Source organism: Emys orbicularis, chromosome 23 (assembly GCF_028017835.1).
Source record: "Emys orbicularis isolate rEmyOrb1 chromosome 23, rEmyOrb1.hap1, whole genome shotgun sequence".
NCBI classification, from domain to species: domain Eukaryota; kingdom Metazoa; phylum Chordata; order Testudines; family Emydidae; genus Emys; species Emys orbicularis.
The window spans coordinates 3,542,499-3,556,207 of NC_088705.1; the positions used below are offsets into that span (position 1 = coordinate 3,542,499).

General features: G+C 46.4%; 1 protein-coding gene across 1 annotated transcript; it reads right to left on the reverse strand.

The window, feature by feature from the left end:
* Window positions 1-6,157: 6,157 nt before the first annotated feature.
* Window positions 6,158-11,231, reverse strand: ADPRS (ADP-ribosylserine hydrolase). Its single transcript, XM_065421561.1, has 5 exons — window positions 11,149-11,231; window positions 9,989-10,196; window positions 9,684-9,868; window positions 8,681-8,781; window positions 6,158-8,102 (listed from the first exon to the last, which is right to left on the reverse strand). The coding sequence occupies exons 1-5, from the start codon at window positions 11,214-11,216 to the stop codon at window positions 7,810-7,812; spliced, it is 855 nt and encodes a 284-aa protein (XP_065277633.1). The 5' UTR covers window positions 11,217-11,231; the 3' UTR covers window positions 6,158-7,809.
* Window positions 11,232-13,709: the final 2,478 nt, after the last annotated feature.

Sequence of the window (13,709 nt, forward strand, 5' to 3'; positions counted from 1 at the left end):
AAATCTCTAGAGCAGTGGAGATTCCTGATGGATTGACTATCACCTTCCCAATTAATCATTTCCCCACATTTCAATCTCATTGACGCTTGAATCAGTCTCTCGGATTCGATCAGGGTGGGTGGATTTAGTCATCAAAAGGGGAACACTTTGCAGAAGCACCTTTTTAATAAGTAAATATTTAAGAAAAAATCTTTAGGAACAAAAAACATCATTAGTAGCACCTGGCAATAGGATGGGTGCCGATATACTCCAAAGCCATTCAGGGAATTTGGGACCCCCTGTGATGAACAATGTTCCTTGACCTTGTATTAATTCCTGCATTGGCAAGTCAAAGGGCCAGTTCTATCACATATATTTCTGTAGCCCACAGACTTGTTTGGGCTTATGAACGTTTTATTATCTGACAATCCAAGGATGGCGCTGCAAGCATGGCTTACATTGCTACTAGCTGATTTCATGGACGGTTTAGCTCTGCTTTCTTTAAGGTGCCATTTATGGACAACTTACTTTTAATGTCTACCTTTCAGGATGTGTACACTTTTTTCCCCTTCCCCTTGGGGAACTTATTAAAAAAAAAAAAAAGCATTCATTCTACCTTTCCATGCATTCATTTTACAACGGTGCTATTATCTACTTAACAATGTTATTTACAAATATAGTGCAATACATATCTTTGAAAGGTGCACCGGTCTGCGTGCAGGGTTCTGTGACTTAGGAAAAAAATCATTTCATGTTTGTCCTGTTGTTACCACTTTGCCTCAATAATGCTTGAAATGTCATTGATTTGAATATGGGTTAAAAGGTTTATTACAGCTTTTGGTGTGCCCAGCTATTGACCACGTGGCTGTGCTGGCCTTTGCAAACTGGAACAATTGAAGCCTGTTGCTTTGCAGCCTGCGGTAAGGTAAAATGGCTACAGACCATTGCATTTAAAAGTTACTAAAGAGATTCTTCTCACCCTGGGTAGATAGAACGCTGTTGAAGTTAAGCCACATATACTATACTGAATTCCTTTCTACAAAGACATGTGCCTAAGAAAATAGCTGAAATTCATTCAGTCAATAGCTCAGTGTTCATTACTCTCAAATGTCCATGATGCCTATAATATGGCCAAAGGAGAGAGAAAGAGTAAGAATGTGACTTAATATTATTCTCCAGATTTATTGTAGATAAAACTATTTAAACATAGATTTTTTTTTTCTTAAACTACACTGCGTTTGTGTGTCTTGCCATCCAGGGCTTCCATTTCCAAAACACGCCCATCCCTGAATTACAAAACAGGAAACAAAAAGAAGGAAGCTAAAGAAAAAAATTCCATAGACTAACATTTCAGACAGAATCTGGAATTGGGTCTCCCCTCCCCTTTGTTTTAGTTTTTATTTGGATTTACAAGAGCAGGTTGTGAAGCGATAGAACTTTTAACAAAGACAAATACAGCCTGATATTTTGAATTCTGTCAGATGTTTTTAATTCCTGAAGGCAGAAGAATGTCAGAGCCCTTCACGGCCCAGATTCTGTTGGTAAGCGGTTCTTTGATTTCCCATTCGAAATAGGAACCATAAAGTAAAGACCTAAAATTTGAAGAAAAGGAGCTCAATTTCTCTCTTCAAATCCACACTTGAAAGGACAGTGCTGGCATGGGGCTTCTGTCTTCTTGGTTTAAATGTATTTTCCTGCAGAGAACCACAATGAACTCAAGTTGATAATACAGCAGACCCCTTCATTTCAGAGCAAAGAGGTCTCACTCCTTGAACCACGTAACACTGCCAGAGGCAGAGATGGTAACTTACATATGCTACCTGCAGTAGGGTAAGGAACTTCCACACAGTTGAAAATTCACTCAAGGGTGGAAGTTTAAGCCTGTTACTCGACAAAGCAACTTATTTATACTGTGTTCTAACCTACGTTCAGTCCTGGTTTGGTTTTGTTATTAATTCAATCCTCTGGTTCTGGCTGGCAAAAACAGTGACAGAAATGCACATTATAACCAAATGCAAATATTAACTCATTCAGTTCTGTAGAAAATATTTTGCAATTTCACTTTCCCTTCATGTGCAGAGCAGAAACCATAATCACCCTTCTGCAGCTCTATAACCTGTTACATTTACACAGTAATTGAATGACAAGGATATTACACACACAGGGAGGCTAGGAAACGATGCACAGGGTGAAGGAGGGAAGGTGTTCAGTAAACCAGATATTGTCAGGAAGATTTCTTTTGAAGTACGCAGTATGTAATATTTGCCAGCAGGAAGGTTTATTTTCTGTCATGGGTGTGAGCACTTGGGATGTTGGTATCAGTCACACACATACAAAAAATGGTTGGGATGGATGAAGTTTGTCAATTTTTAACTATGAAAACTACATTACAGTGTGCATTTTTTATATACAAATTCTTACTTTTTTTTTTAAGTTTGCCTCTAGTATCTTCTTTTCTAACCTAGTATATAGAGGATTTTAGTTTTTGTAAAAATACCTATTACATGCTCTGTCTGTCATAGTAAAATTGGTTTAAAATGCCTTCTCTTTGATTGTGATCGGAAACTGGCCTCTTCAGAACTAAAACTACAGTACTTGATTGTATTGACACAACATCAATAAAACTTATTGTATAAAAGATCATCTCAGCTGTGCCTTTGTCCTATTATGATTTATTTGTATTGCAGGAGCACCTACACATAGTAAGAGATAACCCCTGCTCCACGAGCTTACAGTCTGAACAGGCGAAGGAAAGATTAATATCCCATTGTTCTGGGGACAGGAGGCACGGGAATAGTCCATGGCTCACCCAAGGAGTCTATGTCAGAGCTCACATTTGAACCCACACCTTCTGTAGCAGCAGCCAGCACCCAAACGATAAGACAAAGTTTCTATATTCAAAGTACCACTTCTGAAATACCCTTGTATAAGTCTGGCCATAATCATAGGTCTCAGCTCATCCTGCCTGCCCTATGAGCTCTCCTTTGTAATATGCACAGCCTTAGATACGGAAGTCCTCTCTTCTCTTCATGCAACAGGAACGCATCCTGGTCACTGGCAGTGAAACAGGCTTCCCTGCAACACCCCAGTGTGCACCCACAGGAAGGGGTACTTAAGCCTTCATAGTCCATTCAGTCCATGGTTTATCTGCTAAGACTGCCAGTGAGTGGACCGATTGGTGGCAAAGGTGAGGGTTGATTTTGGTAATGTAAGTAACTGTCCCCTAGGAACTGGAATGAGATCGCACAACTGGCATAGGCTGAGGGTATCAGCTTTCATTCAAAGTCTGTCACCTCCCGGTTGCCCACTCAACTCAGACTTAGCTTGAGAGAATGGTAATAGGAGATGGCATCTATCCTGCTCCCTGATCAACATAGGAAAAACTTATTCCACATTGCCTCACAGCCACAGTCCAGAAGTTCCTTAAAGGAAGATGGTGAAATTTGGGGCCTTCCAAATATTGCAACATTTTTTCCTCTTCTACCTGGCAATTATTACGTTGAGGAATTTAAGGCACAGGAGTGCATGCTGGAGTTTCCTTTCCTGGAAAAATGGGGTTTTGCTAGAAATTAAAAATGAACCCAAAGCCAGGAGCTCACCCATCACTCCCAAGCTCCTTCTCAAGGAGAGAGCAGCATGCGTGCCTTCTACGATGGGGAAGGAGACAGGAATTTTAAGTAACAATGCAGAGTTTCTATTCAAGCTTCCAAAACTATGAAGAATACCACATTGTGCTAGCTGGTTATGACTACCCTTGCCACCATAACAAATTCCAATATGTATACGGACTATGCTACCCATTTACCTTCTTCCCTGTAAAAAGAAGCCAGTGAGAATGCGACTCAGTTCTTTGGGCTTTAATCATCATTGATTCCATCAGTTTGTTTTCTTTGGGGGTGGGGGTGAGGAGGAAGGTTGTTTTGTTTTAAGCAATATCATTTTGAAAGCTAGTCAATTAAAAAAAATCACTAGTTTTAGATACCACCCTGCCTCTGTGTCCCCTGACTGCTATTTTCTTGTGCTTTTATAATCACATTCCCTTATTTTAAAAACTCTCTCTCTCCACAGACAAAAGGGACTGGCTGACTATGCTGGGGAAATGTTGAAACTGACTAATACATGAAGTGCTGCCAGAGGCACAAAGGAAACAAAGAGGGGAAAAATATTTATTAAGTGATCTCTTTCAAGTCTCCTAATTGGGAATGTTAGCTATAGCCAGTGAAACATTTCCAGGCAGAAATGTGAATTTTAAGTTGACATGTCCCTTTAAACCCTGTTACATTTAGGGGTGTAAGACAAAGTGTCATCTTGGTGCATCTTATTAATAGTCCCAGGACACTTTTGGTGCGCTAGACATAATAACTAATCTGAACTGATTCTAGCAGCAAGGCTCCAGCAGTTGACTCCTTTCCACCCATTGCTCTTTATTGCAAGTATTTTCTACAAGCAAGACTCGAGTGAAAACTCCAGCACTGAAATACTTTGGGGTCATGCAATTGCCACGCAGTGCATTAAACTCCCTCTATTGTTAACAGGCATTACCCACTTTTACCACGACAGTCTCGCCATTCACTGCTTGTAAACAAAAGCAGCCATTGTGAGAACAGTTTTTACAGCAGATTTCAAGAATTAAACTTACTGCAAATGAAGCAGGAGGCCCGGCTCCTCACAAGATGCCATTAATTGACCTGGAAATGCTTTCATCCTGCTTTCCGGAGAAACATTTTTAAGAAACCATAACGAAGCAGTTTCAGGCTGAGTCTTGAAAGAAGAGAAGTGGGGGGGCGTGGGGGGGGGGTGTGTGTGGAAATAGCCTAAAGCCTTTCCTATGATTCCCCTTGCAATTTAGCCTCACAAGAGGCTGGCTGCCCCCATACAGGGACATATATAGGCAGAGGGTAAAACTATAAATAGAATTACATACAATAAAGCCCAAAGATGGCATTTAAAGTGCAGTTATGGTCTAGTAAAATTATCACCACATTAGTACACTTATGACTAGTTCTGCACCCAGTGCACCCTCCCCTACCAGTGCTGCTCAGTAAAGGCCAAAATCAGTCGTGAAGGGAGATGGAAGCAAGGTTAATTTCAGAACTGTTATAACTGCCGAGGCAAGATCTGGGAAAACGCAATCAGGATCATTCCCCAATCCCACACTGTGATGGCGTCAGCACAACCACCTTTGCACTTAACACAGGGTAAAGGCTAAATGCCCTCTGCACTGGAATAACTAGCAGTGCTAAACTTCAAAGCTGTCTGCAATCTTATAACAAAGAACCCCAAGGAGAGGGCACAGATCTTTCTGCTCCTGCCAACAGACCCAATGGTCTCCTGCAGCTTCCCAGCTGGAGCAGGGCTTGGCAAATTACTACAGGTGACACCCACAGGGCACTTTCCAGCCAAGTATACTGCGGCTTGCAGGAGGTGACTGCAGAGGAAATTTGATACTGGGGAAGCCTCGAAAGCTCCAATAAGGATGTGGGGAGCCCAGACAGGAAGGTGATGGGGAAGTAATGGAGCCAGATTTATAAATGGTGCCTTAACACAACAGGAAAACCAAGTCCCTTACTCAGCCCATCAACCATAGCTCCAGTGATGTTACTGACTCATCATCACAGGCATTACACAAGTCTGAGTGCAGTTTCTTTGCTGGGAGCCTGTATGGTCACTGGTGTTTGGACATATGGGAAATGCTGCCAGGGGACTAGCATCTGCTCTGGCTGAAGCACGCTGAGCTTTTTACCAGTAGATGAATTGTGCTCTGCATGAACGTCAAAGGTCACAGGAAAAAGACCGGGATCCGGTTGGCAGAGCTGTGAAAGAGGACACAGAAGATGACCAAGGCCTTCTGCAGCTGAGCTGTCATTTTCACTGCAACACTTCAAGAGCCTGCCACTGATCCACAAGGTTTCCACACAGGAAACTCCCATCCCTACACACCACCACTGGAGAACAGGCTCCAGTCCAATTAGTCTGCGCAAATGTGCATAAAGATTTTCCCTACTGGGTTCCAAGTTCAGCTACAGTTGAATGGCCAGGAATTTCTACCCCGGCTAGGAAAGGCTCCATACCAGAAGCACGTATAAAGAACATCTCTTTGTCCAAGTCGTCCAAACTTTAGTTTGCTACCTAAAGAGGCTGAGGTCAAATAAGGCTCCAAACTAATGACTGATTTATGCAACACAACTCCTTTACTTTGATAATTAGCCACCGTTCCTGTATTTTCCTTCAATGATCCTAAGTGATTGGATTACTTTTAAGAAAAACACATTTCAATCCTAGCTTAGGAAAAGCTAGACTTTATAAACAGCTAACCTGTGCAAGCTCCACAACTTCTTTCCATTCAAAAGAAAAACAAGCTCAGTTTAAACAGAAAATTTGTTTTTAAATGTCTTCCTTGAAAAGTCTCTTGAAGTATATAAGATATAATGTTTTACTTCTCAGATCTGCAGCACAGTCTATAAATACAGTGGGCCCATAATTCCACATATTTATAGGACAAATAGTCATGTGTATACACGGAAAATCCATTAAAGCTTCACGCAATAGACTGGTACTCTAGGGAAGCAAAGTACAGGAAAGGTGAGGAATAACCCAATTACAACCAGATTGTTCATATGTACACACAATAACTTTCTTCTGACATCAGCAGGAAATAAGCCCCCTATTAGTAATGTGTTCACTTCCCAGTTTTAGTAAAATCTTTGGAATATTCGGATTTATACCCATTTCCATACGATAGCTGCCTGCAAACACGATGGTTTTTATTTCTTTGTTTTCTGTAATTACTATAGACATTTCAAAACACATTATTTCCACAACTCAGCTTGCATACAGACTCAGATTATTTCCTTTCTGCCTGCTTGACTGGGCACATTTTTAAACATCCCACTGCAGAACACTGTTTTCTAATACATCTTCTACCATTTGCACGGTCTCCTAGTACATGAGCCCTTTCTTAACAGAAGTGAATTCTCAACTGAAACCGTCCTCCTGTCCACTTTTAGACAATCCCAAGCAGGTGCAGAGGTTGAAAGCAATTAAAGTTGCATCCTGTTCCCGCTGAAGTCAATCGGATTTTTGTCACTGACTTCAATGGGACCAAGATTTGAGCCTAAGGTACCACTAGGTTTTACTACATCTCTCCCCACTGGTTTACTAGTGACCTTGCCACATGCATTGGACACCAGGTGTGCAGAATGGGGTGTAAGGATAGCACAGCACAGATTAGGCACTGGGAGGAGAGAGAGTAACCAGAGCAAGAGCAGCATTCCGGAAGGTCGCAGTCTGGTGCATAAGGCAATGGAAAGTTTAAGGAGTCAGGCACAGGTGTAATGCAGAGAGTAAAGATGACAAAAGAATTGCAATATGGGTATGGCGCAACCCAAGTGCTTCCTGAAGGTTAGGCTGTGAACATCTGAATGGAAGTCTGTGGAATCTGGAAACAGATGACAGGAAGCTGGTTCCTGGATTTAGACCCCACTTGAAGCTTGGACAAGTCGTATGACAGAATGAGACACTGACAGGAGGAGAGGCCTTGGTAAGAAGCAGAAATCTCATCAGAAACCAGATATTGCCTCTGTGCTTTGGTGGGACAACAGATTCCATCGTCCAAAGCTCTCTGTGCAAGCACCCTCCAGATCAATTGTAACAGAAAAATAAGGTACAAGTCTCACTTCTACCATGCGACACATGACAGCAAGTGCCATTCTGGGCTTGGACAGGTTACAGATCATTAAAGACAAGGTGGACCCATTTGCTATGGATCTGATCAATGAGGCAGAGGTAGCCACTTGCTTTAACCTTGGCACAAGACACCACTTCTGTGGCTCAAAGTCGTTGGCAGTAGAGTTCGTGCAAGCTATTTGCCAGCATTTCTGTCTCTTGAAAAGCTTCGCAGCTCTGCTCCCAGCACGGGGGTACCTGCTCCTCCCCATAATAAGCTCCTGCAATGGCTCCAGCCATGGTAGCTATGGTATCTGTGTCTCCACCCAGCGAGATACAGTAGATGATGACCCTCTGTAGGTTGTTGTAGTGATCGGGAATATCTGGGTCGGATTTCATGGAGCGCAAGAAGGAGTAAATCGCAGTGGGGACAGACTCCAGAGCAGCAATGCCATTGCCTGTTAATGAAACCAACCACATTCAGTGACAAAACAGGACTGTTACATCCCTTCCCTTTAGTTCATGAGCTCATCTTATTGCCAATTTCAAACTCTAATATGGCTGGTTCAAGCCAGGTGAAGTGCGGGTAGACGCTATGCAAGTTTCTTTCCATCCCATGCTCTCCGCTGGTCTCATTCCTGATCAGCACCCCACTACCATTCCAGTCAGGAACATGCACCCAACTATGCCCAGGCACAGTCTAACCTGTAACATCACTGGGTTGCCCGGTGTCCAGAAGGAAGATCTGACTGATGGACTGTCATTAAGATGAGATCTTGGAAAATTCGGCATTATTCTTCTCTTGGAAAGACAGCCTTTCATCCACCAAGGCTGCCCTCGGGGAGGGAGTCACCACAGAGCGGGTCACACACTTACTCTTTCCACAGGGCTGAACATGCAGTTTTTGCAACACATCCAACCCCCGCTGGTCTGGCGAGCAAGAGGCAGAAGTCCAGGAAAGCACTAACCACAGGCTCCCTAAGCTGGCCCTGCCCCATGGCTTTTCCTGAATCCCTGTAGGAAGAAAGGTGCTTACCTAACTCAAGCAATACATCTGACTTTGGAACGGTGCTAAGCTCCAAAAATTCCTTGATCTTCTTAAGACGCCTTGAAAATGGTAATTCTTCAAAACCCATCCTGGAGACAAGAGACAGGAATGTAACAAATGCTCTGCTCCAGGGAGCAATCTGCTTGATTTGATCTAATACAACCCAGCCTATGAAGAGGTGTCCAAACAGAGGGCTCCCAGGGACCCAGACTTTCCGAAAAAAGAAACGTTAGTGGCTATAGGAGTGAATCTTCCCACATTTCCAGGTGTTTGAACCATGGCCATGTCTATTGAGACTTCCTGTACACATGCGGAGAATGAGCAAGAACCTCAAAGCAAAGCTGTTCTGAGAGCACGTCAAACTGAAATGAATGAATGAGGGCTTCAGAGGAGGAGACAAAAGGACCCATCTTACCAGTCTGCAGCAAGTCAACTCTCTTGGAAAGGCCAGATATGGGAGAGGACAAACTGAAGTCTCACAAATTGCTTACGGGACAGGGAGGAGAAGCTAGACCTAACAGCATGCAGCCAGCAGGTTGGACGGCTTTTATGAATCACAACCACACTCTTCCACTCCATAAAGGGACTGGCTTGGACTGAGGGGGAGAGGCAGAGGGAAACGGAACCTGGAGGAATTCCTCACTCCGAGGACATTCACACCAAGGCAGACTGGGAGACGTGTTCATGGTAGCGGAGTGTGTGGCAAGAGAGGCTCTGCAGGCCACTTCTAGAGAGAGGCGAGGAGTCTGTATTTTCAAACATGAGTTTCCCAGTCACAGGAAAAGCCATGCAGCTAAAATCAAAACACAGCCTAATGACATGAAGGAAAATCTCACACTTCCCATGCACAGAATAGCATCGAGAGACAGGACAGAGTGCAATCTATGAGGCATTAGGTAGACAGCCGTACAGAGTCAAGAGAAAGACACTGCTGTGAACTAGACCAAATTCCATATGGAGGACACAATGCAACTCTCTGAGCCCTACTTACGCTCGCGCATCAGCCAAAGATTTATCATCTGCCTCCACATCCTCCATGTGGCCGATCAGCTGCTCCAGGAAGCTTTCCCGACTAAGCTCTCCCTGCAGGGCGAGGTGCACTGCCAGCGCCTGCAGGATGGCTCCGTTATAGCCAAGTGAGTTGGCATGAGTCAACTCAGCACTGAGCTTCGCAAACTGTGGATTAAAAAAAAAAAAAAATCATTAGGAAACCAGAGTAAAAGAGAATCACCAAACCCCATCCCATCAGCAGAGATCTGGGAGCCCCAGTGCCTGAACAACCTCCCTGTAATGCACCTTCTTCACATCCTGAACCTCAGGGTAAATCAGCGAAACGCCTGCTACCCTCATAGCACCACCGTTCCCGTAGGAGCCTTTCCCATTAAACTGCACTCGGGCTGGCTCAAACACATCACTGCACTTGGGGCTCAGAAGTTTCTTGAACACTTTGACGACTGCCATCCCATAGCCCCGATCTGGCTCCTTCTTGTGCTCCTCAGCAAATCTGCCAAAGGTAAAACAGCAGCAATTACATAGGAATTAGAAAAACCACACTGGAAAGGGACAGTTTCAACTTACATTTGGTCTGCTACTAAAATCTTTTTTTGAAAGATGCTTTTATAAAGCCTTATTATTCTTTGCATCAGAGTAACATCCAGAGACCTCAGCAAGTATCCTGGCCCCACTGCGCTAGGTGCTGTACAGATATGTGCTGTAGAAAGAGAAAAATCCCTGCCCCAAAGACCTGGGTGGATGAGGATAACAGAGGTTGAACCATGTGGTTGTACTGACTATATCTATTTGTGTAAATCACTGGTTTCAGCTCTTGACTTTTTGATGTTTTAAGATATACTTTAAAAAATAATTGGAAACATTTTTACTAGTCACAGGCAGGCAGAAATATTGTTTGTTCAAGTCCAATGGAGACAGTTTTTAAACAATTAAACCTTTGCCTTTCACCATTTGAAACCCAAACGCTTCAGCACCAAGTATCTGAATGGGAAACGGACTATAAAACAAACTGACTTCAAAGATTTTCATTGCCCAAAGCTCAGGGAAGTGTAAAAAGCATACCAAGCAATAAGTAAACTAGAAAGGGAATAATTTTGAAACACTGAAGTGCTTTTAATAACAAAAGTATACAAACTTGTTTGCTTACAACACAAGTTACATTGACAGTGTCCCCCCTGTTTAGTTTCAACATCAGATTTGAGATGCCACTCTAATGACACTGAAGTCAATGAGAATCTAGGATGGCACAAACCCTGCAGGCACAGGCCAAATTGCAGCACTGGGGCCACTGCTCTTTTTAGTCTCTCCACACAAATAGGCGGCCACTTCAGACTGAATTCCTCTGCACTTAACGGGAACAGCTCAAAGTGACTGCTTAGCTTTCACTCACTATCACTTGCAAAAGCAACACAGATCTCCCTGTTGTGGTGACTGCAACTCCTTACCTCCTGGCCATATCAACTTGATCAAACTCTCCCTTGGCTAGCAGGGACCGCACCACACACCTGGCCATGGCTGTGTCATCTGTGTAGCAGAGCGTTTCTGAAAGAGAAGGCAAAAATACCAGATGATCATCCAAACACCAAGAGGTCCTATTGCTCCTCTAGAATCCCAATCCTATTTCTATACTGCTAGGGGAATTCTCTGTGAATCTGGAGTGTAAAAGCCTTGGCTGTATTTCCAGACACTCCGCTCTCTTAGCAGGCCTTGGGAGAGATTAAAAATTGTCACTGACTGCAGAGGCACAACTACAGCGGTGGAGGAACACGCCTTCACTAGTAATACATTAGGTGGCAGTAGGGTGACCAGATGTCCCGATTTTATAGGGACAGTCCTGATTTTTGGGTCTTTTTCTTATGTAGGCTCCTATCACCCCCCACCCCCTGTCCCAATTTTTCACATTTGCTGTCTGGTCACCCTAGGTGGCGGTGTCAGTAAGAGAAACAAGACCAGTGATCTGGGATTAATATGAAAGAAACACAGTCAACGTGGAATCTAATTATTTCAAAAGAATGCATTCAAAGTGGTTCCAGGTACCAGTCCTGCACCAACTGGGGGCAGTTTTCAAGTGACAGTTGCTTTTTCTAAAAAAAATTCTCTCCCCCACACGCCTCCTGCATGAAAGCGACTAACCTCGGGCAGTTTGGACTGGGTGGTTCACATCCCTAGGGTAGAACAGAGTGTGCGGGGCAGACGGGTCAGGCTCCCGGGGGGGGGGGGGGGCACAGGGTGCACGGGGGGGGTTCAGCCCTGGGGGGGGACAGGGTATGTGGGGGGACAGACCCCCGGGGGGGGGCAGGGGGCACGGGGGGGTTCAGGCCCGGGGGGGGCAGGGTGCGCGGGGGGGGGAGGGTATGCGGGGGGGTTCAGGCCCGGGGGGGCACAGGGTGCGCGGGGGGGTTCAGGCCCGGGGGGGCAGGGTGCGCGGGGGGGGTTCAGGCCCGGTGGGGGGACAGACCCGCAGGGGAGGGCAGGGTGCGCGGGGGGAAGTTCAGGACCCGGCAGGGGGACAGGGTATGCGGGGGGCGGGGGGGGGGTCAGGACCCGGGGGGGGCGGGTGCGCGGGACAGGCCCCTGGGGGGGGGGCAGGGCAGGGTGCGTGAGCCCCACGCCGGCCCCCACCTTTGCCATCCGCCTCCTCGCCGCTGCCCCCGGCCGGGCCCGGCGGCTCCAGGCCGCGGAGGTAGCGCAGCAGCTCGGGCAGCGCCACCACCTCCCTGCCCTCGAAGGTGGCGCCCAGGCAGTCCCCGAGCAGCGCCCCGGCCAGGCAGCCCCGGAACCGGCCCCGGGCCGGCGGGAGCCGCGCAGGGACCCGGCCCAGCGACCCGCCCGCCAGCGCCGCCGCCATCTTCTTCCGGCCGAGGGCAGGGGGGCGGGGACTGGTAACTGGGGGAAACGGGGGTGGGGCCCCAGGGGAGGGCGGGGCTAGGATCTGGGAGAAATGGGGGCGGAGCTAGTGCCTGGAGGTGTGGGGGCAGGGCCCCCGGAGGGGGAGGGGCTGGCACCCTGAGGGAGGGCGGGGCTAGTGCCTGGGGGTGGGGGGGCAGGGCCCCCAGGGGACAGGGGGGGGGGAACTGGCACCCTGGGGGGTAGAGCTGGGAGGGGCAGAGCAGGAGGAGTTTGGGGACTGTGCATGGGGATGGTGGGGGAGAAGAGGTGTCACAGCAGCACCTGACTTCCTGCCCTTCCTTTTTCCTCCGAACTTGGAGGACATTTTCACTAGTGATATTTAAATCGCATTAGGCTGGAGCGGTGACACTAACTGAGAACTGGGGCAGTTCATACCCCTCAGAGCCGTTGCTTCAGGCGGTCTGCAGCCTACCACAGACCACCTTACATTAGTTTATAGCTGGGTCCCTGGTATAAGGTTTCCTAGGCTGTCCCACGGACTCGAGCCTGGGGCCTTATCTACCCTGGGGTTTTAGCCACCACTATAGCTGCAGTAGTGCAAGCACCTAATCTAGGCACAGTGAATGACTATTTACAATACTAGACCTGTACTGTTACACGAGGGATTTGTACAACCCCCTCACTGGGGCTAGAAAGCCCAGGGTAGACAGGACTTTTTATAAAATGAATGCTTAGTGGCAGTTGTCTTCTGCTCTAAACTCTATGAAAAACCCCAGGCTGGTAGACATGGCGGGAACCTGCCCACGTTGACAGGTATGAAGATGTTGGTTTTCCCCTAAATTCCGGTCCTGCAAACTCACCTTGGCATCTGGAAATCAAGCTGGGTTCCTTTCTACAGGGTCCATTGCTGTAGCATCTGTGCCCCATAAACACATTTAATACTGGTGATAAAGAGTGAGCCAGAGACAGGCAGACAGACAGGGCAAATGCTGATCCCAATTTCACAAGCATAACAAGGACAGATTGCAAGCTCTCTGGGGCAGCAACTATGTCTTCTTGGGTGTTTAGACAAGACCTAGCACATGGGGAGTGAGCACTACTGGGACACACACAACAACTGAGGGCCCACAGTGACTAGGCAACTAGCTCTTAGTTA